The sequence below is a fragment of the Oreochromis niloticus genome, linkage group LG13 (genome assembly GCF_001858045.2).
Source record: "Oreochromis niloticus isolate F11D_XX linkage group LG13, O_niloticus_UMD_NMBU, whole genome shotgun sequence".
In the NCBI taxonomy this organism is placed as follows: domain Eukaryota; kingdom Metazoa; phylum Chordata; class Actinopteri; order Cichliformes; family Cichlidae; genus Oreochromis; species Oreochromis niloticus.
In genome coordinates, this window is record NC_031978.2 from 1,588,243 (window position 1) to 1,613,502 (window position 25,260).

A 25,260-nucleotide genomic window follows, 5' to 3' on the forward strand; every position below is an offset into this window, starting at 1 on the left:
ATCTGTGAAAGTGATGATTCATTTATGTAGTTTCTGTATTTAATCGTTGGCCCTTTGTGCCACAGAAATAGTTACATCCTTATTCTCCTTGTTTCTTATAACGCTGAACGTTTGAATCTGTCAGAGTTCTTAACTTGATGTGACCCAACAGATACAAACGTGCCATCTCATGGTGGATTAGACTGAAAGGCTGCTAATATATCGGCGCACGTCTAAAAGGAGTTTCACGCCCGATGAGACGATGAGCCCAGTCGTCTTCGCCTCTCGCTGCTCTGTACGTGGACAGGAAGTCGGTTTGTTTCTGCTTCCTTTCCCCTCTCAGAAACGCTTCCTCCTCCTCTCCCGCAGTGCGCCGCGCTCTTCCTGCGTCTGAAGCTAAAGTAAAAATAATCTTTCCCAGTTATTTCCCACGTGCCTCACAAACTCCTCTGCTGTCGGCCTGTTTTGGCTGCTGAACCTCCGAAGAGGCTTTTCTAACAACATTACAGGAAAACATCACATGCTGAGCGATGCCATCAGCCACAGCAGATGCTCTTCATTGGCGAGCGCTGAGCTGCTGAGCAGCTCTGCTAATTACATTTCCGATGGTGGAAAAAAGTAGTTTTAGCAGCGAAACGACAAAAAACACCAAAGTTGAACTCGAGCTGAGCTGAGTCAGCAGTTTGTTCAGGACTTTTCCAAAACATCAAGAAATACATTAAAAAAGTCCAGAATACCCTCTGATCACACACCTCCTCCACTCCACTTGGGGGTGTACCGAGTGTTCCCAACCTAATCTCTCCGGTGGGTCCTGGTTCTGCCCCTGAGGCTCCTCCCACTTAGACACGCCTGACAGGCCTCACACAGGACGACTTGAGGAGACGCCCTGCTGCTGTTTGAGGTCTTTAAGCCTCAAACAGCAGATGAAGAAGGGCCCAAAGACTTTTCATGGCACTGAAAGCTAACCCACTCATCTTTATAGTGCAGCTTTAGTGTCTCTGCAGCCTTCGGCTCGTGGGCGTCACGTTCTTTTTGTATTTAATCATCTTTAAATGAAACATTTTGTTTTTTCTGCACCAACATGAAGAATCTGAAGCTGCTTGTTGGGATAAAACCTTCTCTCAAAGGTGTTTCTGAACTGAGATGAATTATGGGATGAGTTCCTCTCCACAGGTCTTTGCTGTAGTGAAGCTGCACGTTTCAGTCGAACCAGAATATTTTCCTAAATCTAACCGAATCACATTTGGTGCTTTTAAAGCGTAAATAAAAAACAAAGCAGTCCAGAGGTTCATGGAGCTCGATCCACGCTCACCTGGCTGCACCGCCACCTCTCCAGCCTCCAGCAGGCAGCGACAGCGGAGCTCGTCTTCGTTTATTTCGTGGATTTAAACTCGGAGTTCATCAGGACCGAGGACCTGCAGACACTTCCTCTGCAGCGCCATCGTCTTCCATTTTTATCTGCTCTTCTCCTGTTTGCTTCTTTTCCTCTCCACTGGTTTTATTTTTGTCTTTCTCCTGATGTTTTGACAGTTTTGTGTCACCTTACCTTCTCCTTTCTTCTCCTCCCTCCTTCAGGTCTGTCCATTCGCAGCGTCTGCTGGCGAGCCGACCGGATCCTGGCAGGGACGCAGGACAGCGAGATCTTTGAGGTGAGGAAGAAGACGAAGGACAGAAACCTCACGCTGTTCCCTCCCTGCGGCGACGCGTTTCAAAGAGTTTTATTTTTGTGAAGACCTCCTGCTGACACACAGGCAACAAAATGTTCTCATTAATCAAAACTGTGAAGTGTTTTTAATGTCAGGCAGTTTTAGCAGCTCGGATCAGCACTGAAACAGCACATGTGGTGCTTTAAAATGTGAAAACCTGCTCTTGAGTCCAGATGTTGCACCTGTGCAGGTGATGGTGAGGGACCGGGACAAGCCGCTGCTCATCATGCAGGGACACAGCGAGGGCGAGCTGTGGGCGCTCGACGTTCACCCCAAAAAGCCTCTGGCTGTCACCGGCAGCGACGACCGCTCCGTCAGGTCGGTGCTTTCTTTGGACTGCGAATCATGCAAAGCTACTGTGGCTGAGTGTGAGAGCTGAGACGAGCAGAGTGGGCTCGGTGTAGTGATACAGACGTCTCCTTACACTGAGTGCTGCTTTGGCTCATTTCCTCTTCCTCACAAAATCACTTTATTTTCATCTGTTATGAACAAAGACTGACAAATCCGAACCTGAAACAACCTGAAATCAGCTCATCTGCAGTCAAAACTCCAAACTTCTCTCATGGTTCTGTCGTCATGGAGACATCGACCTCATGTTGCATTCGTACCTTTCTTAAAAATATCAAAGATTGTAAATTTAACTTGTTGAAGTCTGCAGATGAAGCTGATCACATCTGTGTGTGTGTGTGTGTGTGTGTGTGTGTGTGTCAGGTTGTGGAGTCTGGTGGATCACGCCCTCATCGCTCGCTGTAACATGGAGGAGGCGGTGCGCAGTGTGGCATTCAGCGTGGACGGATCCCAGCTGGCTCTGGGCATGAAGGACGGATCCTTCACTGTGCTGAGAGTCAGGTGACACACACACACACACACACACACACACACACACACACACACCTTGGGCATTAGAAGTACAGCTCTTAACTGGTTTCCTATGTGAATGGCAGATTATGTATTTTCTGTATATTGTACACATGCAGTCTTAGTGCCTGTGTACAAATTAAAGACTGTAAAGTTTCTGTAAAACGTTGATGAATTTGCTTCCTCTGCGACCTCTCCTCTGTCCCGTGGTGTTCCCCAAGGCTCTAGTTTGGGCCCATTACTGCTTTCTTTACATATGTTACCCCTGCTTTGTTTAAACTATCTTAAAGACCTAAAGAAGAAACATGAATTTAATTTTATATTTGTGAAGGAATAAAACAGGTCGTTATGTTTGTGCTGCCTCTGTTGGCCACTCAGTGTCGTGCATCCATCAGTCTGGGACACAAACATGTCATTACTCCAGTTTTTGATTCACTGCATTGACTCCCTGTCAGTTTTAGGCTCGATTTGATTGTTTTAAAGATTTTAAAATGTGCCGGCACAGCTGCATCAGTCTGATCCTAGTCGTGTTCACACACCTGTCAGAGCATCACGGCCTGCTGATCAGCTGATCGTCCATATTACGATTTAGACTTAAAGTTAGATCGATGGAGCTTTTTCAGCTTTTACTCCGAATCTCTGGAATATCGAACACCGTCCCATTTCACTGCCCGACCCCTTTCTACTTTTAAGATTTCTGCTTCTAAGCAGACTCATTTCTACTCTCTGCCTTTAACTTGAACAAACCTTTACACGTTAAATGTGCTTTACAAACACTCTCACACTGTTTTTGTAACGTATGCGTGTGCTGGTCTCCGTTCCTCTCAGAGACATGACTGAGGTCGTTCACATCAAGGACAGGAAGGAGGTGATCCACGAGATGAAGTTCTCGCCGGATGGCGCCTACCTTGCTGTCGGCTCCAACGATGGACTGGTGGACATCTACGCTGTTGCTCAGAGATACAAGAAGGTCGTGCTGGAGGGACAGCAGGAAGTTAGAGAAGGTTCAGATGTTAGAAGCGAAGCTAACTCCGTCTCTGACTGTCTGCAGGTTGGAGAGTGCAGCCAGTCCTCCAGTTTCATCACTCACCTGGACTGGACCCTGGACAGCAAGATCCTGCAGACCAATGACGGAGCTGGAGACCGCTTCTTCTACCGGATGCCCCGTGAGTCTCTGGGGTCATAGGTCAAACCTGAAGTTGGGCTGATTCTGCTCATTCTCACCATCTTTTTTATTCTTGGCCTCCGCCTGAGTAGCTTTGCATGATTTACAATTCAAAATAATCCTTCTTTTTCTTACACTGGGCCTACAAAACCTAAACCAACATTGAAAGTGTTAAAATTCAACAGTGACAAAGTGAAATAAAACCAGCAGAAATAAACTGAGTTTAAAGTAAACCCTCTGACGCCGACTCCATGCTCTCCTATCTTTGTGAATATGCTGTCGTGCTGTTTTCTCAGACTGCTGACGTTTTAAAAAAAGTTGGAGCCATGTCAGCATCCGTTCTTTCTAATATTGCGTGTTTAGCTGACTCTGTGTTTTCATATTTAATCGGCCTCTGAGGACCGAGTGGGCGCTGGAGACGCCCATCTGCTCTGCAGGTAGCGCTCGTCTGCAGAAGCTGGACCTCTCCTGCTCATTCCCACCTCCATCTTTTTATTCCTGAACGCCACTAGGGCAGCTGTGCATGATTTACAGCTTAAAATAATCCATCTGTATCTGATACTGAGCCCTGGTGCAGCTTTCAGTTCATCCTCTGTGTGAAATAAGCTGTTTTAGCAACTCCTTTCTAATTGGCTGCCCCTCATGAAATTTCCCCTTGTGGGACTAATAAAGGTATATCAAATATCATAAGCAGCGATGGGTGTGGCTTCTGTGCCAGAGATGACCACAGGGCTATCGGCTCCCTGTGACATCATACAGGTCTGTGAGGGTAAAAAAAAATGAGCGAGTGTTTGGCTCACAGGGATGACCTGTACATATGAAACTTTGAGGATGTTTAGTGTGAAGAAATTTTAAAGAATCGATCGATCAAACTAGAGACGCTTCTCTGAATTACAGGATAATAATCCCAATTTTTAATCAGATTATATTTAAATATAAACACTGACGTCACGTACGTGTATTTACAGTCCACATATTTTAAGAAAAAAAACAATAATTGTTGTCAGAATGTGTTTTTATAATATTTAAGAAGTTAAATGATGTATTGTTTAATATTGATGATAAGAGTGATCTGTGTTTCTAAATGTGGGATCTAAAGGCAGCTCATTGTCAGGATCCTGGACGCGTCATGATAAAAGAGGCAGAACACGAGGACGAGCGTCAAGAAAACGCTGAGAACAGAAATAAGAAGTCTAAACATCTTTGTTCTCATGATGAACATAAACGTCACTATTTTGGGGCCCTGTAAAAAAAACAAAGCCTGTTATATCCCTGTGAGGCCTCAGAGTTTAATGAGCTGCTGTATAAATAAACTCAGCTTATTTCAGCCTCTTTTATTTCACTTTAATGCGTCTCTGATGTTTTACTAACTTTGGACTCTCGAGCCTCATTATCGAGATCGGACCATCAAAAAATCTCTTTTCTCACAGTTTACTGGAGACTTCCTGTTAAAGGGGCCGCAGTACTCTGAGGACAGTTTTACTACCTGCAGCGTGCTCATTACTTATAGCTCAGCGTAGGGCCGTGGCTCATGGGGGGCCTGAGGGGGCTCCGCCTCCTGGAAGTCCTTTTTTTTTTGTTCGTTCCTGGTATGAAACTCTGAGTATCCGCTGGGTGCAGAGGTCACGACCAACACGTGTGACCAGGTGACACAGCCGCGCAGGTCGACATGTTGTTAGCGTTAGCGAGCATCAGTGCTTAGCGCCTAGCCTCACAGCCTTCGGTGGGAGCGACGTTTTGTTCTGCAAATACTTTCAATGATTTATTGAAACGTGCAAACATACATGTAAATACAGCACATACGATAAAAATCTGAAGGTGCTGACTTCACCGCTGACTGACGAGACCATGATGTGGATCCAGCTCTCCATCAGACCTGATGCTCCTCTGCTCTTCAGTTCTTGTCTCAGACCTCGGCCTTTCCTCCTGTTCACCGACACATTTCTGATGAGGCTTCAGTGAACAGCAGGCGATCAGCTGAAGGGCCAGTGATGGGTCTTTGCTGGATTTTTCTTCTTTCTTAAGGACATGACGTTCATCTGCTGTAGACAGCTTTTAGACCCTTGAAGGATGCGCTGCACACCTGCTGAGACATGCCAAGTTTCCAGCGTGTTGATGGAAAAATACAGTTTTATGTCAAACTGTGTTATCTAATGAAGTGTGTGACAGGCTGCTGCTAACAAAGAGCCTAAAGACATTTAAAACGGGTTCTTTGCAGAGTTGAACAGATTCCTGACGTCTGTGTAGCTGTCAGTAAATCTTCAGCACAGCAAAGCTGCGCCGCTTGTATCAACACTGGCATCACAGAACTGCACAAAATGCTTCAGTCAGACTAAAAACAAACATTTTAATGATTCTGTCAGAAGTAAAAAGGCTGTTTGAGCTTGTTGCAGGTCTCCACAGAGGGAGGAGCGTGCACGAGAGCGCAGTAGGCTGTCCTGGTTTGAGTCCTGCTCCTTCAGCATGGCGTGCAGCCTTTCAGCCTGTCTCCTCCATATAGTCATGAAGAACCTGTGAAGGACAAGCTGCAACACTAAAATTCAAAACCCGCGGAGAGAAACGCCGCCGGCATCGACGCAGATACGAATCTGCACCGTGAACACGTTTCTGTCGGCGCGGCGGCGTTCGCGTCGATAAAATCTGTGGAGCTGCTGTTTATCACTTACATCAGCACAGAGATCGTCCGCGGCGCCGGAAGCTATGGAAATGAGTTTTATTCTTCGGTTGTCACTGCCGTCTTCTTCTTCTTGTCCTCCCGCAGTGGGGAAGCCGGTCAGTAAGGAGGAGGTCAAAGGTCAGCGCTGGGCCTCCTGGAGTGGCGTGCTGGGCTCGGAGGTCAGCGGCATCTGGCCCAAATACTCGGCCCAAACCGAGATCAACGCCGTGGACGCCAACCCCTCCGCCGCCGTGCTCGTCACCGGAGACGACCTCGGCCTCGTGAAGCTCTTCCGCTTCCCCTGCGTGAGGAAAGGTCTCCGTCTCCTCCGTCTCTCTGCTCCACGCCTTCTTTCCTGTGCTTCCTTCCTTTCATAACAAACCTGTGTTTCCTCCAAGGAGCCAAGTTTAAGAAGTACATCGGCCACTCGGCCCACGTCACCAACGTCCGCTGGTCACATGACCTGCAGTGGGTGCTGACCACAGGTGGGGCCGACCACGCCCTTTTCCAGTGGAGGTTTCTGCCGGAGTCGGTCATGAACGGAGGCCCGGACGTCAACATCCAAGGTACCCGTGAGTAACGGAGAGTCCAGCCCGCACACGCTCACAGGGCAGAAGAAGTGAGCGCAGCTTTTTTTAACAATAACAATAATAATAATAAAACACATACAGATATCTATCTATGCAATACCAAAGAACTGAAGTGGTTTATAAATAAATCATTTTATTTATGAGCACGTGAAAAACCAAAATGTTGCACAGATAAAATAAAAGAGATTAAAAAACATTAGAACCAAAGTAAAAGCCTGTGATTCTGACTCTGCTGTCTCCTCTTCAGACAGTCACGGAGACTCCAACAGCGAGGAGTCGGACAGCGACGTGTCTGACGTCCCGGAGCTCGACTCTGACATCGAGCAGGAGACGCAGATCCACTACGACAGACCGGTACGACCTGCGCGGCGGCGGCTGGTCGGGAGCCTCAGGTGCTCCATGCCGGCCCCGCTGAGCTGCTGTGAATGTTTCTGCTGCGGCGTGCGCTTCAGTGCGTCCGCCTCGCTCTCATTCCCATCAGCCTGCAGGGCTCAGTGTAGTTTCCATGGTGATCATGAAACACGCCTTATCTCCTCCGCCAGCCGCTGCCTGGCACACGTCCCTGTGACTGCTGTTTGCAGGGCGCCGCCAGCGTCGCAACAATATGCTGCTTGTAGATAGAGCTGAGAGTGTGTGTGTGTGTGTGTGTGAACGTGTATTCATATCTTTGTGGGGACTAAAAATCAAAACTTTACTAAACTTATGGGATCAAAATCCTGGTCCCCATAAGTATGAAGACATTTTTGAGACTCAAAATGTGGTTTTAGTGTCAGGGTTACAGTTAGGGTAAATGTCCCCACAAGATATGAATACCCAACGTGTGTGTGTGTGTGTGTGTGTGTGTGTGTGTGTGTGTGTGCTTAGACTTGGTCTCTGGCTCTAAAGTTTAATTAGCTCGAGCCTGAAAAAGTGGATTATTAAAATTCCCACGCTGAGCCTCGCCTGCCCAGCTTCCTTCCCTATCCCCTTCCCTCCCTCCTCTTTCTCACGTAATCCCTGCTTCCTTCTCTCCTTCCTTTTCCTTTTCCTAAACACCTCCTCTCTCGGTTTTTCCTTCTCATCTCCACGTTTTTGCTCCTTCCCGTCCTCTGCTTCTGGTTTCAGCCCAGTTGGAGGCGTGGCTCCAGGGTCCGCCACTTTGGACCCACATCATAAAAGCACTTCATGTAAATATGCAGCAGGTGTGGGCACAGCCCGTCTCTGCACACAGAAGCTTCCTGCTTTGAGCTGCTTGCAGCCCTGTTAGGTGACATGCAGGTAAACCTTCTGAGAGTGGAATGAAGCATCGAGTTTGGAGATAAAAGATTTATTAAACGCTGTATATACCTCCATCCTCTGCTAACAATAACTGACATGTTCTCCTTCACGTTGCGATGATGTGACGACAGCAGAGTAGGACTCATCAGGCTTCTAACCGCCTCCAAGGTGAGGTGCAGGCTACCAGAGGTTAGATACAGGACTCCCCATCAGCCTTCAGACCTGCAGAAGCCTTTTGAATACTGAACTGTTGCTACTTCAAAGCTGTTGGACTGTTTTATCTGTTTCGTGTCAAAGCTGACGTCTTTTCATATGATGCACAAACACGGGTAGGACTTCAGAATAGGCCCGAACATCCGCTGATGGATCGATCCATCAGTGTCATCACACATACTTGCGTCTCTCTCCTGCCACCTCCTCCAGCTTTTCTGGGTCTACACCAAAGCAGGTGTGGCCCGGCACCTCCTCCTGGTGGAACATGCCCGAAACACCTCAGCGGGCTCCTTTCGGTGTGGAGGAGTAGCAGCTCCACTGAAGCATGAAGCTCCTCTCCTGTCTCCAGGGGAGAGCCCAGACTCTCTCTGGGAGAAGCTTTCAGTCATTCTGGCACCGCTCACAGCTCGTAGCCATAACTGAGGACGAGAGATCGACGCTTTGATTTCATGCTCGGCTCTCTCTCCACCGCCATCCATCACTCCTGCTCCACCCACCGCTCGCTGCTGCACACAGAGGGTCGAAGACCTTTTGCACAAACCGCACGCTGAACTCCTCGAGAGGAGGAAGAGCCGACTTTCCTGACCAGGACCTCTTTGTTCCTCTTAGATGCTAATAGATATTTTATTGCCAATAAAAATAATAATAATAACTTGGACTGGAAACATTCTTCTCTCATAAACTGTTGATAAATGGTCGAGGTTAGAGAGCACCGACTGTCAAACACCAGCGAACAGATGTGTCTGAGCAGAGGCTGCTGGTACAGCTCGCTCATTCACCTGCTTTATTTCATACTGGTATGAACATAATAAATGAACATCAGCATTAAGTGCTGTTTATTAAGCAGTAAGTGCAGACAGGTTTCAGTCCTGTCCTTTAGATTAAAATAAAAATAAAAAACTGAATTCAATAAGCTGTTTGACTTTGGTTTAGCAGGAAATGTTTTATTTTTCTCTGGAAGTGAAGTCGAAGCAGCAGAATCGTCTCCAGTCACAGTTAAACGCTCAGCCACTGTCACTCTGCAGCGTTTGTAAATGAAAGCAGAGGGACAGTGGAGCGCTGCCAGTCCCAAACCTCCGGGAGCAAAGCCGGTGCCTGCGAAAGTCTCAAACACGCCGGCTCGACCTCGGCACAATAATCTGCATAAAGAGCGGGCGCAGTCTGTGTGCTGAGGGTGGAGGCACTGCAGTCTGCAGCTCAGCAGGCCAGCGTGTGGACAGCAGATCTACCACTTCCTGTCCTCCATGCGTGAAAAGCCTCCACACAGCACTGACTGGTCACTCACTCCAACTAATGGCATTTATGTTTTGGAATAATCTGGATGGCTCATAAAGCAGCATGCACGCCGAAGGACACATCCTGGTCTCTGGGTTACCTTTAGTGCCGAGTACAAAAACCTCCGTTTATCTGCGTTTAGAAGCAGGAAATTTGAGGTCATCCTGATAACGTAAAACTTTCTGCTGTCAGTGAAACGAGGACTTCGGGTGATGTTAAAGAACTGAGCTGATGTCAAACTCGTGCTGTGGTGGAAGACGTGAGAGCTTTTCTGAGGCTGTAGCTCCGCCTGTGTCTCGTCACGCCTGTGTGTGGATACAGTCCCTCGTCCCTCCTCGTCTCCGTGGCGTCCCTCCTCGTCTCCGGCTGTGAATGCCGCTCTTTGCTTCTGCCTCTCGGCCCTCTGTCCTGTTTCTTGCCACGAAGGCCCAGCTGTGTAATCGCGTTGTGCTTCATTCATTACGGAGGTTTAGTTCCCCTCTGTGATTGTGTCGTAATCCCTCCTCCCGTGGCTCTCCCTGTTTTACAGCTCATCGACAGCACCTGGTGAGAAGCTGAAGCCGAGGCTGGATTGTTATTTTGGAGGCCAGCCGCTCCTTTCCTTGAGGCTGCGCTCTCATGTCAGTGCTGGATTGTGGTGATGCTGTTTAAATGCGTGCAGCTTTGCAGCACTAACACATGCAGTCGTCACAAAGCTGAAAGCTTTTACCCGCCATCGCAGGTTGAACGCTCTGCTCGCTCCTGCTCAGTGATGTGCTTATTTACAGGGCTATTCTTGGTGCGCTCCCATCTCACTGACCCACATCTATCAGAGAAGTGTGGGAAGGTATCGGTCCTTGTCTTTGGAGACTTATTCCTTCCGTCTTCCTCTGAAGCTCGTACTGAGTTTGAGAAAAAAGGCGTTCGGGTTCGCGGCTCCATGCGCCTGCAATCAGCTGCAAAATCAATGAAATGTTTGGTAAATGTGCTGAAGGTGAGCTGGAGATGTTGTTCCTGAGCATCGCAGCTCCTGCAGCCATGAAGCTTCTGATTCTTTGTCTCATCTACACCTGCTGCCTCACTTTGTCTGTTTTGCTGCTGATTGAACAGGATGTTTTTATCAGAGGAGCTTTTCAGTCGTGAGCGTGTTCCTGGTTAAATAAAGATTAGATTTAGGGATAATCAGCATGGCTGTATACGATTCTCTTCATAAGAAGTGAAAATCACCCTGAATCTAAAATCTGTTCATCACATCTGCACGTTGAGGTGTTTTGAGCTTCTGATCCTCAGCAGCAGCAGCAGCAGTGTTTCCTCTGGGCGTTCGTGCTCTCCAGAGGAAGAACCCTTTGAGTTTAAATGTTTCCTGTTTCCTGTCTGGATTACCTCCACGTGAGCGTCAGAGCGTGTTTGCTGTCTGCGCAGGTGTATAAGGAGGACCTGCCTCAGCTGCGACAGCAGAGCAGAGAGAAGAAGCAGCAGGTGGGATCTCTGAAGAGGCAGAAAGGACCGGACCAAGGCCTGCGACTGCAGTTCATTCACGGGTAACTTAGTCGGCCTGCGGTCGTTGTAACATAAAGTTTGCGTGTAAAAACACGTGGGGCGTGTTGTTACTGCGGTTGATATTACGTTACATTAGATGTTATTTATAACGGTGTTGTGTTAAAATCTGAACGCTCACCCTCGTACACACCGCTGAACATATCGTCGTTTATCCTCCACGAAAACCACACAGACACGTTTCTGTAACACAGAGACAACACTGCCACCATCAGGTCAAACTGAAAACAACATCCTCCACAGAGTCAAAGATGTGCATGATCACATGTGTCTGTCTGTGAAACATTACAAAATACTATAAATATAAAATAATGAAATGGTTTCTCTGTGCAGTTACCGTGGATACGACTGCAGGAACAACCTGTTTTACACGCAGGGCGGGGAGGTGTTGTACCATGTAGCAGCGGTGGGCGTGGTCTACAACCGTCAGCTGCACAGCCAGCGCTTCTACCTGGGCCACGACGATGACATCCTGAGCCTCAGCATCCACCCGCTGAAGGACTACGCCGCCACGGGACAGGTGAGGCAAACACGGGACCCAACGAGATGGTCACGTGGTCGTCTGGACTGTGATGGACGATGTTGTGTTTAAGGCTACAATCTAATGTTGAACAGAAAGATACTCAGAAAGATGCACCTGCATGGCATCCGCAATCACGCCCGCTGTGTTAAAACACGGGGGAGCAGGGGTTGTGTGTTGTAAGTTGTGGTGTGATGTGCGGCTGGCAGCTTAAGAGCTGCAGCCGATGACAATAAATGGCTCTAAATGATGCTCTGTGGTCCCGCCGTGCCTTATTCACACACCTGAGTCACATGATTAGTTCATTACCAGGCCTCTGGAGAACTTCAAGACATGTTGAGGAGGTCATTTAAATCAGCTGTGTTGGATTAAGGACACATCTAAAACCTGCAGGACACCGCTCCTCGAGGCCTGGCATTCGAAACCCCTGTTTTAAAGTTCCTTAAAGATGTCAAAGTTTGACCATAAACCAATTAGTACTTATTGATAACGTCCTACACTGTCAGTTATCCATAATCGGTCTTTATTTGGATAAAGCTGAATTTTGCTGATCGCGCTCAACGTTTCCAAATCTGCACATTTGGAGTGCTGCAAGGATGGATTTTAGGGCCTCTGTTATTTAGCTTGTATATGACTGACCTCACACTGAGCTGTGAGGATGTTCAAATCCTCCTGTGTGCAGATGACACAGTCGTCTGTGGCCACGAAGCTTTGTGTACACGGTCCCTGCGACCCTGACAAGGGTGGATGGATGCATGGATGGGTGGATGCATGGGTGGGTGGATGGATGGATGGATGGGTGGATGCATGGGTGGGTGGATGCATGGATGGATGAGTGGGTGGATGGATGGGTGGATGGATGGGTGGGTGGATGGGTGGATGCATGGATGGATGAGTGGATGGATGCATGGGTGGATGGATGGGTGGATGGGTGGATGGATGGGTGGGTGGATGGGTGGGTGGATGGATGGGCTTGTCTATTTTTTATCATTTCAAGGTGGATATTGGATAAGCAGCACTTCTCCAGTTTTATGGACTGCATACTGCACCGTCTAGGTTTTATTTTGGACACTCCGAGTTCCCGTGACTGTTATTGATCGGCTTTGATCAGCTTATCTGTTGTTTCATGTTTTTCTCCTTCATACCTGTGCTATTTAAAACTCGTTGTTCTGCAGGTGTTGCAGGAGCTTTAGTTTCTTCAGACTGCACCTTTGAGGTCGTCTGCTCTGCCACAAACCTCTCGCCGTTTCTTCACCGTTAACGTCGTGTTTAATGTTCGTGCTGTGCAGGTGGGGAGGGACCCGGCCGTCCACGTGTGGGACGTCCAGACTCTGAAGTGCCTCTCTCTGCTCAAAGGCTTTCATCAGAGAGGAGTGTGTGCGCTGGACTTCTCAGGTGTGTGTGTGTGTAAATGAGCACGTACACACTGTGTATAAGGATGGATGGCAGCACCATGATTAATAAATCCTCCTTTAAAGACTTGAACTGAGCGTCTTCACCATGTTGGTGTTCTGAAACCAGGCGTGATGGACGAGGGTGGAGCAGCTGTCTGGTCCTTTGTGACTATCATGGAGACATATTTTACAAAATAAACAGGACAAATTAGAGTGAACGTCTCGCACTTCAGTCCACCTTTTATAGGCACAGTGCATTAAAGATCCACAGGACATGACACATTCCCATCTCACTGGAAACATCAAAACTTGATTAAAAGCATTAAAATAAAGGTAAATGAAAATGTGACATTTAGAGTTCACACATAATAAAACGGTCAACATGGTATGAAACAAAGCGTCGTCTCTGGAGGCGTTTACCACGATTTTTAGGTGTCTGCAAAAGATTTCGACTTCACTGCAAACTGTGGTCGAGCTGACACGACTGAAAAAATGTGGGTGTGTTTTACGCGTCAGCTTTGATTGGACTCACAGTAACGTGACATCACCAGCTGATCTGTGTTTCCTCTCACAGCTGATGGGAAGAGTCTGGTTTCGGTGGGAATCGATGATGGACATTCGATCGTCGTCTGGGACTGGAAGAGGGGAGAGAAGCTCGCCACTGCCCGGTACTCGCTGCTGACCCTAACGTGTAACTCTGACAGAGCCGCAGCCGATGGTTACTGACTGTCTGTCTTCTCTCAGGGGTCACAAGGACAAGATCTTCGTGGTGAAGTGTAATCCCATGGTCATGGACAAACTGGTCACTGTGGGAATCAAACACATTAAGTTCTGGCAGCTTGCAGGTAAAACTGCAGCGTCGATGTTTCACTTTGTCGTTTAGCATTTATCCCACAGCTGCTCGCTATAACTGGCACCAGTTTAAGCAGGTGAGCCGGCCCCCGTACAGGTGTTACAGGTGTGACGTTTTAACCTGTGGGGACTGACTCACTGCTGGAGCCCCTGCTGGACACTAGAGGAACTGCAGGGTGCGGTAGGTCACAGTGTGATGGAGCACTTCTCCCTCTGTCCTCCAGGTGGTGGTTTGACCTTCAAGCACGGCGCCTTCAGGAGCATCGGCCGGCCGGAGACCATGATGTCGGTGTGTTACGGCCGCACCGAGGCGCTGGTGTTCTCTGGAACTGCCACCGGAGACGTTTACATCTGGAAGGAGCCGCTGCTGCTGAAAACGGTGAAGGCCCATGACGGGCCGGTGTTCGCCATGTTCTCCCTGGACAAGGTGAGGAGGGCAGACCTGAACCCGGCCCACGGCCTCTGTCAGGTATTTAAACTCAGTGAAATCTGTTTGTCTGCAGGGCTTTGTGACGGGTGGGAAGGACGGCGTGGTGGAGCTGTGGGACGACATGTTTGACCGCTGCCTGAAAACCTACGCCATCAAGAGAGCAGCGCTGTCCCCGGGGTCGAAAGGTGCTTAGATTCAGTCAGCACAGAAGAACACGATTACAGCTCCACCTTATCGTTTAAGGTGGACTGACTGTGCCCTGATCCCACCAATCAGAGTCTGAGATTCTGTTTGGACACGCAGCTCAAAGCACGCGAGAGCTGCGTGAAACACACGTGATGGAGACCTGCTGATGATGTCATCAGAGTTTTTAAAGACTCTCATGGCTAAACTGATCTTTACAAAGATAAACATCAGAGATAAACTCTGTGTTTGTCGCTAATAAGCAAACGTTTGAGTGCTGAAACTCAGCCAGATGCTAAACATCTGCATGCTGACTGTGTCACTACGAGCCTCAGCCGGTGGGTTTGCTGCCTGTACCAGTGTCACCTGTGGCGTCTCCTGACAGGTGAGGTTCAAAACCACTGACCTCTTTATGTTTTCAGTTTTTCTCCTTTCACAGCGCAGAGATGCTCTGTAACTCGCTCATATTTAACTCGTGGATCAGGAGTAGATGGTTGTCCTGTAGAGCAGAACCTCTTCTATCCAACGCTGCCATCATGTGGACGTGCAGCTGAAACTGCAAAAATATCCGGGTTTGGAAAAGAGAGCAGTTACTGGAAAGATTACCTTTAGTCCAGGCTGCTCAGCCGATCACAGAGACGATTACAGAGAGACGGTAATTAAATCAACCCGATCGAGCGGCTGGATCACCGGGGACACGTGGAGATCTTCAGCCAGTCCTTATTTATGATTTTGCTTTAATTGTCTCGGCAGCTTCATCTTTATAAAAAGGAAACGAGCCAAACTAGAGAAACTCAGAGCGAAAAACAACTACAGAGAGACTTTACACCAGAAAAGACGATACAGAGATGACAAGTCTCAGTGTGTGTGTGTGTGTGTGTGTGTGTGCAGGCCTGTTGCTGGAGGACAACCCGTCCATCAGGGCCATCACCCTGGGTCACGGTCACATCCTGGTGGGAACCAAAAACGGAGAAGTTCTGGAGATTGACAAGACCGGACCCATGACCCTGCTGGTGCAGGTGGGAATACTGTGTGTGTGTGTGTGTGTGTGTGTGTGTGTGTGTGTATTCTGGCACCTGTTTCCATGGTGACGGATACCTGTGGTGCCTGTGGACCTGATTTCCTGTCATGTGTCTCCTGTTCCTGCTGCACGTTCACACCATCATGGTAATATTGTGTGCGTGTGTGTGTGTGTGTGTGTGTGTGTGTAGGGTCACATGGAGGGCGAGGTTTGGGGTCTGGCCCCCCACCCCCTCCTCCCCGTCTGCGCCACCGTCAGTGATGACAAAACGCTGCGACTGTGGGAGACGTCAGCCAATCACCGCATGGTGGCCGTCCGCAAGCTTAAGAGAGGTCAGATTAACGGAGCGAGCGTCTGCTTTTACTAAAGTCCCTGAACGCGTCACAGCCCCAGATTACCAGTAATCGGATACTTGGTGTGTGTTGCAGGCGGTCGCTGCTGCGCCTTCTCTCCTGACGGGAAAGCGTTGGCGGTTGGTCTGAGCGACGGCGGCGTCCTGGTGGTGAACGCAGACACGCTGGAGGACCTGCTGAGCTTCCACCATCGGCGTGACGCCATTTCTGATATCCGCTTTTCCCCAGGTACACACACACAGACACACACAGGTGTCAGAGTCTGTGTCCATCCTACAGTCGGCTTCTGTGATGATTTCATCGCAGAGCTGCGACTGTTCTTGACGCCACAAACACGTTTTTACTGCAGATGTTTCATTCTGTGCACTTTGAAATCAGCGGTTAAGCTAACTGTCTGCCTGCACTGTGAGAGGTCCTGGAGGCCACGGTGCTAACCGCTGCACCACCGAGCCGCTGATGTGTTTCCTCCTCCTTCGCTGGCGACAGCGATGCACTGAAACATCTGGCTCTTATATCACATGCTACCTGCTTTTTTATCAAACGTTCCCTTTGATGAACGCATCAGGAAAAGCTCTGGGTTCAGCCTGGAGCAGCCAGGGATCGAACCACCAACCCCCCCGCTTTACAGAACCACCCCAGATGAACCCAGCTCTTTGTTGAGGTGTTGCCAGGTCAGGCAGGTAGATATGGAGAGTGAAAATAACCCTTCCTGCACACGTCGTGTCAAACACTGATGATTTTATCCCTGCAGCCTCTGAAACCACCCAGAACTGAAACAAGAGTAAACCTGCTGTGAGGTTTTATAAAGAAGGACGTCGCGTTTGTAAATGTGTGAGCTTCACTGTGCACATGAACTGTTGTAACTTAAAGCCAGAGGAAGCCATAAACATGCTGATTTGCTGTGATCTGATCTTTTGTGGGTCATGTGACAGACTGTGTGTGTTCCGGGTGTTCGTGCTCTCAGACTCAGGTAAATACCTGGCGGTGGCGTCACATGACAGCTTCGTGGACATCTACAACGTGCTGAGCAGCAAGAGAGTCGGCATCTGTAAAGGAGCGTCCAGTTACATCACGCACATCGACTGGGACGCCCGAGGTAGCACACAGCTCTCTCTCTCTCTCTCTCCCATCCGAGTCTGCTCTCACACCTGCACACACCTGACATGACCGCGGACAGGGCTCGCAAAATTTCAAAATCCCTGGTAGCCCTTCGGGCAGGCACTCTTCAGTTTTTGGTAGCCCAAAATAAATTTAAGTAGCCCGAAAAAACATGAGAACAATTTTTTGATGGATGTTTTGTTTCCTTTACAAAACAAAACATCCATCAAAAAATTGTTAAAACACAAATTACAACAACTGTATAAAAATTACAGTCATCAACTCAAATATTTGGAACTGTGCAGAACATGAATCAGTCTGTGTCAGATCCTGAATCTGAAATTTCCACTGAAGTCACGGGTAAGAGGCAAGTGGAACCAAGATCGAGGCCATTTGCTTTTTGAAGTTTGCAAAGACTGCTACATTTTGCCAATGGTAGTTCACTCTTTGCAACATAGTACGCTGTTCTAAACAGATTTTTCAGGACTTCTGCTTGTGCTTGGTTTATTTTTAGTATGTTTTTTGCAATTGCTGTTTGTTCTGGGACAGATACTGCAGACTGAGCAATAATGCATTTCTTGCATTTCTCATGGGTTCTGATGGGGTCTTTCTTAAAATTACTGGTCCCAGTTACAAAGGCGCTTGGCGACTCAAATGAAATGAAACTCACGACACACCTGGCAGAACATGATGTTATTTAGCTCGTCATATTCCAGCCACAGAAATTCTTTTGTCCATGAAACCAAAAAAGCTGAGCTTTCTTTTTGCCTCATAGTCTGATTTGTCATAACTTTTCCGTTTTGTGGTCGGCTTTTCTTTGCCTGTCCCTTCTTCACCCTGACCTGTCTTATGTGGCTCAGCAGAACTAAAATTCCAGCGTAAATCCTGCTGCTTTTACACACGCACTTACATAACGGTCAGCGATTCTCTGCGCAATCAACCTCTCACGTGTTTAAGCTTGCTGTGGGAGATTTCACTTGTCACGTTTGAATAGTAGCTAATGAGTGATAAGACGATGTCAGAGGAATTGGTGCGCAATTAATCGTCACTCACCAATCAGTGCTGCCGCTCTCTACACACCGTTCACGCGATCGCAAAGTGAAAGTGAAAGCAAAAAAAAAAGAAGAAGCGCAAATTCAAACTCGATTTCACATATTGACAGTGGCTCATCGATGCCAATGACATAATTACTCAGCTACATTTGAGAAAGAAAGCAAAAGCATTGACATATATTTTTCCTTCCTATGATAGCCCGACGGGCAGGGCTGAGTTAGATTTTGGTAGCCCGACTGGAAAAATCGCTAGCCCCGGGACGTCGGGCTAGCGATTTTGCGAGCCCTGGCGGACAGAACAACAGCAGTGCTTACCACATTATAATTTCACACTTTAGATGCTGCCCTCCGCACAGCAGGGGGCGCTGTTTAACAGAGGGTTGAGTGGCTCAGAGTAAACGCTGGGCCTCTGGAGACGAGTGTCCTCCGGTTTTTCCCGCTCGGTGAGCAGCCAGCGAGTGTTTGCAGACATGTTGGCGTCTTCTGTGCAAACTATGCTGCTGTCTGCTACCGACCACGCTCAGGTTATTGGTCCATGTTTCCATAGCAACCAGAGGTTATCAGGGGTCACCAACCTGTCCCTAATGTGACTGAGGACTAAGTTAAAGGGTAAATGCTAACATTTGAATGATGCACAGAGAGTCTGCGAGCAGACGGCGTGATCTCCCGAGCGCGTTCAGCCACGGCGTTATTCTTAGTCCAGCTTCTGCTGTCAAACGTTGTTTCTCTGCTTTCTTTGTGCTGCAGGTAAACTGCTGCAGGTGAACACGGGAGCCAAAGAGCAACTGTTCTTCGAAGCCCCGCGAGGAAAACGACAAACCATCCAAGACTCTGAGGTCAGTGTGCATGCTGAGCAAGAGGAGGAGGAGCTCGGGTTCATGAGGTCACGCCTCCAACATATTTCCAGCAGCGTGAACGAGTCCGTTTATTTCGTACCGGAGACAGAAAAGCTTCACGTGTGGAAACGGCCCGTATCCGTTGTGTGTGTGTGTGTGTTTGTGCAGCTGGAGCGGATCGAGTGGGCCGGCTGGACGTCGGTTCTGGGCTCCACCTGTGAGGGAATCTGGCCGACGCACAGCGACATCACCGACATCAATGCCACGTCGCTCACCAGAGACCACGCGCTGCTCGCCACCGGAGACGACTTTGGCTTCCTCAAACTGTTCAGCTACCCCGTCAGAGTACGACACACAACACACACACGCACACACACACTGTACAGAAAAGAGTGCATTCTTTCTAGTGGCCAGCAGGGGGCGACTCCTCTCAACACTGCCTGATTGTTCTGAAGTGCTCCCAGGCTCAGTATCAACGTGGCGATAGAAAAGTCAGTTTGGATAACTGGTGGTATGACTTCCTGTAAAATTAGGACCAATCAGAGTGCCCCTCTGACCTCAGGTTTTGAGTTTGTACCTTTCCTCTTAAAGGCACGCTTCCTTTCCTCCTGCAGGGTCAGTACGCTCGCTTCAAGCGTTACGTGGGCCACAGCGCACAGGTCACAAACGTCCGCTGGGCTCAGGATGACTCCACGCTCCTGACGGTGGGCGGGGCTGACACCGCCCTGATGATCTGGGTGAGGAAGCGAGGAGGCGTGGTCAGCGTGGAGGGGGATGGGCCTTTGTTTCGCGACAGCCGACCGCTCGTAGACAGCGAGGAGTCGGATGATGACATTGAGGAGGACGGAGGTTTGAAAATATTGTTTAAGTTTCCTTAAACACGAATCCAAAGTTTACAGTTCCATCTTTAATCGTAGCTTCTGAAGTCGCAACAGAACATAATGATCCAGATAGAACAGCAAAGGGAACAGAGAGCAGTGTTGGTCCTAAACTCATCAGAGGCCTCTGCACCGGCTCACAGTTTAAAAAAAGTGGTTCAGATCTGCACCAAACACGATGGCGTCGTCCTTTATCTGTACTCCACCTCTCAGCTATCGTAGCTCTAACCTAATATTGCAGACACACAAACAAACTGAGTCTTCATACATCCAAAAATGAACAAATCAAACACAGGCGGGAACAAAGTCTCTCTACCTGAAAGCTTCAATACAAAAATGTCTGGATCCAGGTGTCACATGACCTCTCAGTGAAGCACCAACATAAACCCAGTAGCTGTCCCTCAGATCTATAACTCAGAGCCTTAAAGTTTAACACACCAAATTAAAATGAACAGCGTGTGTGTGTGTGTTTAAAGGCTACGACAGCGACGTCGCCCGCGAGAAGACGGTAGATTACACCACTAAGATGTACGCCGTCAGCATCAGAGAGATGAGAGGAACCAAACCTCACCAGCAGCTGAAGGAGCTCTCTGCTGAGGAGAGGTATGCACACGCACACACACACGCACACACGCATGCACACACACGCACACGCATGCACACACACACGCACGCGCACACACGCACGCACGCGCACACACGCATACACGCATGCACACACGCGCACACACGCATGCACGCGCGCACACACACACACACACACACACACATACACGCACGCACACGCACGCACACACACACACACGCATGTACACACATACACACACGCATGCACACACACACACGCATGCACAAACAAACGCATGCATGCACGCACACACGCGCGCGCACGCACACACACACGCACACACACGCGCTCACACACAAACAAACGCATGCGCACGCACGCATACACACGCACGCATGCACACACACACACACACAAACAAACGCATGCACACACATACACACACGCACGCACACACACGCATGCACACACACGCACACAAACACAAACAAACGCATGCACACACACACACACACACAAACACACGCATGCACACACACACACACGCACACAAACAAACGCATGCACACGCACACACACAAACACACGCATGCACACACACACACACACGCACACAAACACAAACAAACGCATGCACACGCACACACACGCATACTTCTGTTTTTTACCATCACAATGAATCAGGATCTGTAATTTGGGAAAGATGCATTAAAAACATGTTGGAGTACTGGCTGGGTAAACTATGACAAATGTCCCATATCTGAGCACATACTAATAAAAAACTTCACATTGCAAAAAACTAGTGGTATTTCCTAATACTGCAAACTAAATCATGTAGAATACTTTTTGACATTAAACTAAATCTTAACATTCAAAACTGACAGCAGAGCAGCAAAAAGATCCAACCAGGAATGTACGTAAAAAAGATTTGTGTGCGGCCAAAAAATACGTTTTAATAAGGTAAAGTGGGCTGACTGGACACAGCTGTGTAAGACCACAGAGATCACAGAGTGTCAGGACAAAACCAGCCACCATGTTCAGAGAGCGGTCTCTAGACTTTTGTGACGACAATATTTCACCTGATGGAAGGACAAGATGTCACTTCCTGTTCCTGTGGGACTTTCATCTCCTTGTTTATCATCATCACCAGAGAAAGATGTTCTTTGGAGAGCTCGGCTGAGAATCGTCGGGTTTTCCTCAGAGTAACATCTATCAGAGTATCGGTGATACACAAAAATACCGCAGCAGCTACAGCGGCTGCACCTGCTGCTGTGAGGCCACAGGTGTACCTGTGCACGTTAGCCCGCTGAAACGGTTAGCTGCACTAGCATGTTTGGCTGGCAGCCGGAGGATTAAACAGCAGCAGCAGCATGGTAGCATTTTGTTAGCATGTAGCTTTAGCCACAGCGCTGGAGTCTCTCTGAGGAGGAAGGCCTCTGTGTGTGCATGTGTGTGTTGTGTCTAAGTGTAGATAAGAGTGTGTGACTGTGTGTGTTTCTAAAGCTCTGCCTTGGTTCTATCCCTCTGCTGTCCAGGGGATCCAGGTAACACCTGCCTGTACACGTCCTCTTCATCGTGTTCACATCACACGCTGGCATTTTGTCTGATGCATTTTTGTCCTGTTTGGTCACTTTCATCTCTCCATCATGCACACTTCTCTTACGGCTTTGGCGCCTTCACGAATCGCTCGCAGCACTGAGCGATAACGTCTCACTTTAGGCGCTAAAAACAAAAGTTTATTTGCCAACGAGGAGCCTGTGCAGACCCCACGGACGCACGTCGTGCTGGAGGACGATGCTGTGGTGGACCTGCCCTCGTGGACTCTGACGGTTTGGTCAGAAATGTGCTCATGAGTAACCCGCTGGAGGTCACACAGAGGAGCAGACACCTGTGCAGCTCAGCTCCTGTAACGTCTGCTGGTGTCTGCTCCTCGACATGTGCAGGGAGATACAGACGTACCATCCTGGAGGAGCTTGACGGGGGTGCACCACCACCTGCTAATCGATTTCCTTTTTGGGGTAGTCTCATTGTTGCCCCTTCAGTGCACCTGTTGTCACTTTGAGTTGCACCTGTGCAGGTGAAACAGGTTCATAAGTGAATATCGCTGAACTGTTGTTACTGTGACGATCGACGGTGCAGTGAACCTGGTTCACTCACCACAAAATCCCACAATTACTGCAACAGTTACTAAACGTATTACTCCAACTAGTACCAGAACCTTCCTCCTGTAGGTTTCAGGTGCTTCGGCAGGTCGGCGCTCCCGGTTAAATTTAGTGAAAGGTTGCATTAAAATCCGCCTCTTTCCTCTAGTGGCTAACAGACCCGTCACAACAAAGAGCACCGTGACGCTGCAGCTTTGACAAATCTGAGTGATTTCATTCGTCAGAAGCAGAACCGGCTGCTTTAACCCAAATCTCTGCCAGTCTGAGTTCACAGAAAGAGGGCGGAGCACCAGCACACCGCCGGATCAGCTGTTTACCCCCCTGATGTGTAGTTCACGTCTGTCTCCGTGTCTGTGCTCCACCTGTGTGTCTCTCGTCCTTTAACATGGAAATGAATGTTTTTCGATTCATTGACACGCTGATCGATCCTCCAGGCCGCCAGTGAGCCGAGCGGCGCCGCAGCCCGAGAAACTCCAGAAAAACAACGTGTCCAAGAAGAAGCGGCTGGTCGAGGTGAGTCTGTCCGTCCGTCTGTCCATCTGTCCGTCTGTCCCTGCATTCACCGTCCGCCTCCTCCCTCTCCAGGACCTGATCCTGGACCACGTCTTTGGTTTTCGGGGCTTCGATTGTCGTAACAACCTGCACTACCTCAACGACGGCACCGAGATTGTGTACCACACTGCCGCCACCGCCATCGTGCACAGCCTGAGCACCGGTAACACAAACAACACACCTGAGTGACGTGCCGTGGACGATGAGTGCTTCTAATGTGAGGTTGTTTCAGCAGCGACCCTCGCACGAACAGTCCGGGCAGGCGTTGGTGTCCGAAAGATGTTAAAGTCTCTGTCATCAGAAATGCACAGGTGCAGGTGCACAGGTGCATCTCTGGACCTCTGAATGTGCCGCTTCTATCTCCTACACAGAAACATGATGTCAGTTATGTAACATTTAATATTCAAAAGGAGTTTTAATGTTTGTGAAAAGGTTTCACCAGGTAAACAGTTTCTGCCGAGCAGACTTCAGCTTCATGCACACCTGTGGAAACACCTACATGTGTTCAGGTTGTGTCTACCTGCTCTCACACAGGAAGCAGAGATGTTGCACTCCACCGGATCTCATCCACAAAAACACGCCTCTTACCTCACACAGCTGTTCGGCTGTGATTGGTCAGTTCGTGTTTTATGCTGCAGCCACACTGAGGCGGATGGAAGCTGCAGCACAGAGTGATTGTGGCCGAGTTCGGTGAACTTGTGATGTCTTTGCTTCGCAGATGGAGGCCGGCTGGTCTTCAAACTTTGTGCATTAAGACGGTGATGAAACAGCGAAAACATGTCTGCTGTCAGCTAAATGGGCTCAAGTTGGCAATTTCATGCAGTCTGTTTGTGACAATCCGGCGATTAACTGAGAGGAAACAGACAAAATTGCACATTTGTTACTGCACAGAAATGCACATTAACAGCTTACATTCAGATCTGAAACGTGTCCATAAATCAGGACACAGATGCTGCAGGATGACAGTTTAACTGCAGACGTGGAGACCAGGAACCATCCAGCTCAGGTGAGCTGTGCAATCAGCTTGGATGGAAAGTGGTCGGGGTGTCGCACGCTTCTATGACCACTTACACTCTTTCAATAACAGAAAAAACTCAGTGCAGTCGTCAGAGAGCCACAGATTTCTGCCAGCTGCCTGAATGTTGCCGTCCTGAGTTTTTCCTCTGTGCCTTCAATGTTTGGACGTCTGCTCTGGATCCAAAAAAGCACCTTAAAAACGGGGGCCGGCGCTCCTGTGTCGTTAGGTCACCTGCATGTGTGCGTTTGCAGCCCTACAAACACCACGAGTGTGTCACGACTGAATTTCAGCCAGAACTGGAGTTTATTTGGTGCCTTGCAGGTAAAACGTGTCTGTTTACGTGTCTTTGCAGGAACTCAGAGCTTCTACCTGGAGCACACGGACGACATCCTGTGTCTGACCGTCAACCAGCACCCCAAATTCAAAAACATCATCGCCACCGGGCAGATCGGTACGCTTCGGTGTTTGTGTGTGTGGCGTGTCGCTGTCGGTGCATGGCCATGTGTTCCTCCACTAACTGTACTAAAGAGAAGTCCCGCTTTCTCTCCTTGCTTCCTGTTTAACCCGCCTGCTTTGCTTTATTTCTACTGACACGGTAGAAACTGACCGACTCACCGTCAGGGCGGAAACGCCTCATTGCAGCTGTCAGAGCGAGCGTGAGGCGGCACATCGCGACAGTTTCCCCCCGAGGTCTGCGTTTAAAATACAGGAAATGAGGTTAATTCAGCCAGTTGTAACAGGAAACACAAGCAGAGCTTCACATCCAAGAGTTTGTTGTTTTGGTATCGAACCGTAGAGCAGCCGAAGCTCCGCGCAGACGCAGGATGAATGAAACGTTTTTTTCTGTGTGGCTGTGACTCACTGCAGGTTTTCATGTTGTTGTTTTTGTGTGTGTGTGTTTTTGGCCGGCCTCATTTGTCACCATCGCTCTCACAACACCTCAGGTGACGGCGGTGAACTCCCAGGTAAACTACAAACGACCCGCACGCCTCCCCATCACAGCAAACGCCCTGAAACCCGGAACGCCCGACCAGAATATAAAATATTGTTTCTTTAATATTAACATGTCTGTTTGGTTTTTACTCATAAAAACATGCAAAAAACAATT

At 48.8% G+C, this 25,260-nt stretch overlaps 1 protein-coding gene across 4 annotated transcripts in view; it reads left to right on the plus strand.

Annotated features, from left to right (window-relative positions):
* Nucleotides 1-25,260, plus strand: part of LOC100709102 (echinoderm microtubule-associated protein-like 6) — an 83,355-nt gene that overhangs the window by 50,088 nt on the left and 8,007 nt on the right. Inside the window, exons 7-34 of one of the 4 annotated variants that reach the window (XM_019367003.2) lie at nucleotides 1,555-1,628; nucleotides 1,876-2,003; nucleotides 2,397-2,534; nucleotides 3,372-3,513; nucleotides 3,595-3,709; nucleotides 6,470-6,679; nucleotides 6,763-6,930; nucleotides 7,202-7,308; nucleotides 11,101-11,219; nucleotides 11,569-11,755; nucleotides 13,045-13,150; nucleotides 13,724-13,817; nucleotides 13,894-13,994; nucleotides 14,226-14,428; nucleotides 14,505-14,616; nucleotides 15,506-15,633; nucleotides 15,826-15,967; nucleotides 16,064-16,216; nucleotides 16,953-17,084; nucleotides 18,886-18,974; nucleotides 19,143-19,319; nucleotides 19,589-19,823; nucleotides 20,329-20,455; nucleotides 21,956-21,964; nucleotides 23,017-23,095; nucleotides 23,168-23,297; nucleotides 24,505-24,603; nucleotides 25,097-25,117. In XM_019367003.2, coding sequence (XP_019222548.1) covers nucleotides 1,555-1,628; nucleotides 1,876-2,003; nucleotides 2,397-2,534; nucleotides 3,372-3,513; nucleotides 3,595-3,709; nucleotides 6,470-6,679; nucleotides 6,763-6,930; nucleotides 7,202-7,308; nucleotides 11,101-11,219; nucleotides 11,569-11,755; nucleotides 13,045-13,150; nucleotides 13,724-13,817; nucleotides 13,894-13,994; nucleotides 14,226-14,428; nucleotides 14,505-14,616; nucleotides 15,506-15,633; nucleotides 15,826-15,967; nucleotides 16,064-16,216; nucleotides 16,953-17,084; nucleotides 18,886-18,974; nucleotides 19,143-19,319; nucleotides 19,589-19,823; nucleotides 20,329-20,455; nucleotides 21,956-21,964; nucleotides 23,017-23,095; nucleotides 23,168-23,297; nucleotides 24,505-24,603; nucleotides 25,097-25,117 — 3,525 coding nt within the window. The remainder of the gene's footprint in view (nucleotides 1-1,554; nucleotides 1,629-1,875; nucleotides 2,004-2,396; nucleotides 2,535-3,371; nucleotides 3,514-3,594; nucleotides 3,710-6,469; nucleotides 6,680-6,762; nucleotides 6,931-7,201; nucleotides 7,309-11,100; nucleotides 11,220-11,568; nucleotides 11,756-13,044; nucleotides 13,151-13,723; nucleotides 13,818-13,893; nucleotides 13,995-14,225; nucleotides 14,429-14,504; nucleotides 14,617-15,505; nucleotides 15,634-15,825; nucleotides 15,968-16,063; nucleotides 16,217-16,952; nucleotides 17,085-18,885; nucleotides 18,975-19,142; nucleotides 19,320-19,588; nucleotides 19,824-20,328; nucleotides 20,456-21,955; nucleotides 21,965-23,016; nucleotides 23,096-23,167; nucleotides 23,298-24,504; nucleotides 24,604-25,096; nucleotides 25,118-25,260) is intronic. The other 3 variants (XM_019367004.2, XM_013264368.3, XM_003455678.5) reach the window with 3 other exon arrangements.